This window comes from Ornithodoros turicata, unplaced genomic scaffold (genome assembly GCF_037126465.1).
Source record: "Ornithodoros turicata isolate Travis unplaced genomic scaffold, ASM3712646v1 Chromosome20, whole genome shotgun sequence".
Classification (NCBI taxonomy): Eukaryota; Metazoa; Arthropoda; class Arachnida; order Ixodida; family Argasidae; genus Ornithodoros; species Ornithodoros turicata.
The window spans coordinates 364,567-370,566 of record NW_026999334.1 but is presented as its reverse complement, the minus strand read 5'-3'; the positions used below and the strand labels follow the sequence as shown (position 1 = coordinate 370,566).

Sequence of the window (6,000 nt, the reverse complement as noted above, 5' to 3'; positions counted from 1 at the left end):
GAACGTATAATTATCATGAAAACTACAGACACACCGCCGAAGCACGGTAGGAATACACCAGCACACTGATTCCTAAGAAAGATGCGTGCTAATCAACAATAAGGAGCGTTTAAAGAGTAACAAATGATCCAAATCGAATCGCTTCCCATTGTTTCCTATGGGAGCAGCCGGCGCCAATGGGCCCTCCAACATGGCAGCCGGACCGGTTGCCGCACCTCTCTCCCAGGAGCCCCTCTCCTATGCGCGATCCAGCATCCAGCCAATCCATGAGCCAATCCAGCCTTTATACATAGAGATCAGTGGTCATTGGTTTCAGGCGTTTCAGGATCTCTCCGCACACCTTTTGTATCGCGAGGGAGGCGCGGTTTCCATGTGCAGAGCAACTCTTGGTTGGAGGTATGGACGAAGTGCCATGAACTGCATGAACACGAATAACGTGGTGGGTCAGGCGTTTTCTGGCCAGAAGTCGAGAAGCTCAAGAAAGCAATGACGACTTTGTGACAATCTCAAAGTTAGAACCCGTAGACACGCTTCGCTTCCACATTCTCAAGACTGCCCGTGCAGGTAAGACATGTTGAAGGCCTGCGGCAGGTACACACGCTGCAACATTTAGATATCCGCACCGTTTGACAACAAGGGGCCAGCATGTTTTGTGTTTCGTGTGACAATCTCATGCAAGAGAACGACTTAGCGAAACACGTTGTTGTGTTTGCTTGCTTCTCCCAAGGCCGAACACTGACGAAGTCGGCACGGACAACAAAAGTTCCGCTATCACCAGTCATGAGAAAAGCGAACAACAAAAAAAAAAAAAAAAAAAAAATAGTAATAGAGTTACAGTTCGAGTTCTGTTTTCGAGCTGTGTTTCATTTCTTTGTACACAAAGTAATTTCGTCACTTAACAGTTACCTTGTTTTGAGAAACATAGAGTCGATACAGCTGTCAAAAATGATAAGTTGAGTAGTGTCAGTAGTCAACTTAGTTACAGTTCATAGGACATCTAATTGGGCCTGCTGGTAGGACGTCGCAAATTAAAAGCGCTGAAACCAAAGACGAGAAGAATAACGATGCAGACGGGGTAGTGCACTAACAACACATTTTTATCGAGCAGGAACGACGGAAAGAAATTGTTGTGAGGCTGGAACATACAAGGGGACAAACACAACACAAACCTCGAGGTGCCTGGGGGCACTCATTCACTATAAGTACACGAATATGAGTATGCTTCAAATAAGGCGCGAGAAATTCCCTCTCTCTTTCAGGAAGACCAATAGTGAGCCATGTTTCATGGTGATGCTTCATACCGATAATCAAGCGATGTGTGTGTTATCAGTGGAGGGTGCAGAACCTGTAGTATAAAAGCACTTGGGAAAAATATAACTGAGTAGAATGAACACAGCGCTCGAGCTTCTCAATGCCGAGCTATTCCAATTAAAGAATGACGGTTGAACACTGCTGCCACTTTATCAACTGCTGCTTTTTAATCAAAATTACCTCTATAGAATGAGCGGGCTTATTGTCTCAATTATTTGAATTTCGTACAGGTCACTCAAGATGCCTCCTTATTTTTTTGTCTACAAGAAGACCATCCTGGCAGGACTCTTGGCAATCCTATTCATTTTAGCCACATTTCAGTTGAAGTTCTCATTGAGCAAAGCCCCATCGAACCTTCTGATGTACGGCATAGTACAACATGCACAGGATACTGAAGTGCACATACACGGGTAAGTTGGCATTGTATCGCCTCCAAATAACATGTAATCTTGCGAAGTTATGTCCAGTACAGCTTGTGGTTGTGTCCCAAAGAGACTGCATTGCCACCATGCTGTTGTGCCACATGAATGTGGAGTCCTATTTAAGCAACTGGACTTACCACTTAGCAACAGACAGAAAAAATTTCCTCTAGATTACGTGACATTGGTACATCAACAGAATGTACATTGTGCTAGGATTTTACAGCATGATTTAATGGTTATATTACACGATGGTGTTGAGCCAGTTCAGTCATGATGGGATGCCCACATCCCTGTAACGGTAACGTCGTAGTGGAATTTATCCCACTGGCATGTAACATATCACCCAGACTTTCAATTATGTATTTAAAGGTAAAAACTTTTAGGAGTAAGCGGAGGAGAGAGAGTGAGACGTAGGTTTAGGGGAAAGCGTTGTTCTAGCTTTGTTTTCAGTTAAACGAAGCTTTGATTGTATGATCTTTGGAAAATAGCTTTCTGCTGTTAAGCTTTGGTTTTCACTAAAAGGATATAATTATACTTCCAAGAATTGTACTGATTATATATTTATGCCTATCACAAAGTATAATACATTGTATAATGTATCAGGTTTTGTACGTGCAAGATTTGTGTTTTATTGGCGAAGGTGTTGACACTGCTGTTATATTGTGCAAAGAAGGCATTTGATCGCAGGGGTTTACTGACCAACTTAAAAAAAGTACTCAAACAGGCTAGCAATGTATGGATATAGATAAAAATGGTAACATTGATGATTGAAGGTTTCACCATTTACTCGCTCAAAGACTATGAGATTTTGAGGATACATATGGTCTGGTGAGCTCTTTGTGTTGTTGACCTATTAGATGAGCCACCAAAAAATGGTGAGCTCTTATGCATGCAACAACATCATTTCTATATCAGTGAAGACAATTGTGCAATTACGCTACAGCGTGCTTCATTACAAACACATGGTCTTTGCTCTCTTCAGGTGCCCTTTGTCTATTTTTGCATGCTTGACAACCTTAATGCTGTTCACTTAAAACTGATTACGAAAATATCGACGAATTTAGATCACTTATGTGCCCTGTTTTTGCAGAGAATCGTACTAGTAAAGGGCAGGATTTATTTTATGGGAAACTAAGACTCTCTACGATGACAGTGTTACAGATTAAAGACGACGAGGGATCTTGGATGGTTTGTGCGTGAGGATATGCGCGAGTAAGATTTTTGGTTCAATAAATAGTTGATCCCTGGGCTCCTGTTCTTCAGCAGATGGCTTTCTACATATCTGTGTCATAACATACACAACAAGGTCATAGAGCCTTGAATTAGGATGGAATTGCATGTACAATAAAAAACAGACAAATCAGAGATCCCTTCGAAAACACAATATAGTGATACAACAAACAAATCAAAGTTCAAAAACAGCTAGGAACAGCCACAACATTGCAGCCTCCTGAAAAAAATATAAAAAAATAGCTGGGACAACATTAGCAGAAGAGTTATGGCAACAAATACGACAGGTAAACACAGGCGACGATAGACAGTCAGTGTCAACTGTGTGAATTCTTCATTACGTAAAACATCGAAGAGGAAAAGCTCTACTGTATTGTAAATGTCAGTGTTCACCCATTGTATTGCTCCAACACTGACCACGCAACAAATTATTGTAACGGAGTTGGAATTTTCCTGCACCCAGCGACACCATATGACATCTGTTATGCTATCAATCAACCAGATAATGCCACAACTTGGAAACCTGATTATCCAAAGTTGTACGTATTAACGTTAATCTTTGTTCTAATTGTTAAATGGCACAGTCGCATCTGCGACAGATCACTTGCATCTCATACTCTTTCCCAAGAGATGAAAGTAGGGGACGTCTCCCTGATACCTGAAAAAGAACAAAAAAGCCTATTGACCATACCTGCATAGTAACAAATTATAAGTAGTAGTAACAAATTATAAGTAGAAGCTCTCATAGTACCCTTCTCCAAGAACCATTCACACGCATGCATTGTTTCAAGTATTCGTTTTTTCCACGCACTACTCGCAATTGGAATTCGATGCCACAGGCTGTACATAATTTAACAAAATTAGAGCAGTGTGTTGGCGGGGTCTTTTGAGTCTGACCAAACGTTTAACACTTTTGTATTTGTGTACATATGAATGCACGTGTGTCTTTTATATATATATATATATATAAACACGGTGTTTGCTCTAATGTGTCCAGAAATTTTATTTAAAGCGGATGATAAAAGCGAAACAAGCGCTACTTTTCAGCTACTTGACTAAGAAACAGGTGCTACTAGTGAAGTATTCAAGCAGCAGAAAAGTACCACTTGCTTCTCTTTTATAACTCGCTTTAAATATAATTTCTGAACACGTTAGAGCAAATACCCTGTATATATTGAGGGCCATTTTGTGTGAAATGTTGTGGCCCACCTTACTTAAACCCTTTGTGGGGTTTTGTAGTATATCTAAATAAATAAATAAATAACCGTAATAATTGAACAACATTATCAGTTTTTAATTACTTCCATGATTACTTGACATTATGAAACTGCAACTGTGACTTAATTACTTTTGTGAATACTAGTCTGTAATGTGTTTGGAGTTACTTGTGGGGTAACTTCGAATGTGATTTGGCATTCATCTTATTTTTTACGTCCTTAGATCAGTTTCACGATGTGTGCAAACATTGCTAATTCACGGAAGGCAACACTATCATGACTGCAATTGGAGTAAGCAACAATGTGTGCAATTATAAGGGCGCGCCTGAATGGTATTAGGTGCACCTTCACATACCAGAAGTATCACCATCTCAGGGCTAACGTGAATAGTCTGGGAGACATTAACGAGGCACGCAAGACAAAGAGCATCAGGGGAGAAGAATAAAGGAGGCATACATCAATATGTATTGAAATTAGTCTAATTCAGAGTAACTGAATGACTTGAGAACAATTGTAAGTGTAACTAAGTTATAGTTAAGCCTCTGTAGTTCTAACTAATTTAGTAACACTATAATTAGCATGTAATTGTGATTCAATTACTTGTGAGAATTGTTTCTTTCAGGCCTGCTGTTGACCTATTTCTGCCCTTTGGCTTTTCTTGGAAACCTTAGAAATGCCAATTAATGGCATGCTCATGCATTTTCTGGAAGCATTTAATAGGCTTACTGAGATTGAATATTGTAATTCCACAAAGGAGATTGTACGTAAGACTCACTGGTTTAGTGTTGATTGACGCCAGCTCATCAGGCGATTCCTGGAGCTTTTGTCCGTTAGTGGTGGGGTGAGTGTAAAGAAAATGCTTCCCGTACTCTGCATTCTTGGAACTTTTGTATTGCGAAAAACTTGTGCCTCATCGTGGATTGCTTTGCTTCTTAAGGATCATGGTGTTTCAAATTTTTCCTCCAGAAATGTGCAAGCAAGAGGAAACGATGCTGTCTTGCATCCACTGCAGCCTGGGTACCTCTTAGGTGAGGGAAACAGTTTCTGTATTTCTTTCACGTTAACACGAACAGTATAATAGTACAATAGTAGTAACTGGATGGTTTAAGCATGGTTCACACATTCGGTTCAGAATTATATTTGTATTTCTAGGCAGAGCTTACCGAGATCCACATCTGCACAGAGCTGATCTGCTTCACACACTGTTGTTTGTGGCTGCTCGTTGTTGGCTAGGCTTGTACTTTATTTATTTGTTTGGATATACTACAAGCTCCTGTTGGGGCTCAAGTACGAGTGTGCTCTGTCTGCAACAAAATTGAATGCAAAGATTATTACAGACACACACTTTAAACCATGAAAAGCAACAAAGTGCACTTAGCAGGCAAATGTTCCCGAATCTCTGCTAGAAACTAGAAAACATTTGTTGCACATAATAACAATAGTGAGAGTTTGTTCCAGTCATTTGCAATTTGTTAAAAAAGAGAAAAATTGTACTTTATGCTCGTAAGTAAAGCTGTTTGATGATGGCAGGATGAAAGCTTTGCATCGGGCAGAGTGTATAAGTTTCCGTATGAGGCTGGAGGTCTATTCTGCATGTGAAAAATGCGAAGAGCTTCGGATGACTACTTTTCACACATAATCAGCATTCCCTGACGAAAACGTTGTATGAGTATCGTTCCTTTCTGTAACGCTCGAAAATCAGCATAGCTGAGTTTTAACAAACCAAAGTGCGAGCAATGTACCACATTATATAAACAGAAAGCCAAGTTCTGAAGTCACCTACATGAATACAAGAGAGATTATGAAAGAACTGATGTTCT

At 40.1% G+C, this 6,000-nt stretch overlaps 1 protein-coding gene across 3 annotated transcripts in view; it reads left to right on the top strand.

Moving 5' to 3' along the window:
• The first annotated feature begins 311 nt into the window (after positions 1-311).
• Positions 312-6,000, top strand: part of LOC135373063 (alpha-(1,6)-fucosyltransferase-like) — a 96,856-nt gene continuing 91,167 nt past the window's right edge. For all 3 annotated transcript variants that reach the window (XM_064606365.1, XM_064606366.1, XM_064606364.1), the window contains exons 1-3: positions 312-564; positions 1,542-1,721; positions 5,147-5,208. In XM_064606365.1, the coding sequence (XP_064462435.1) occupies positions 1,552-1,721; positions 5,147-5,208 (232 nt within the window). In that variant the 5' untranslated portion in view covers positions 312-564; positions 1,542-1,551. The remainder of the gene's footprint in view (positions 565-1,541; positions 1,722-5,146; positions 5,209-6,000) is intronic.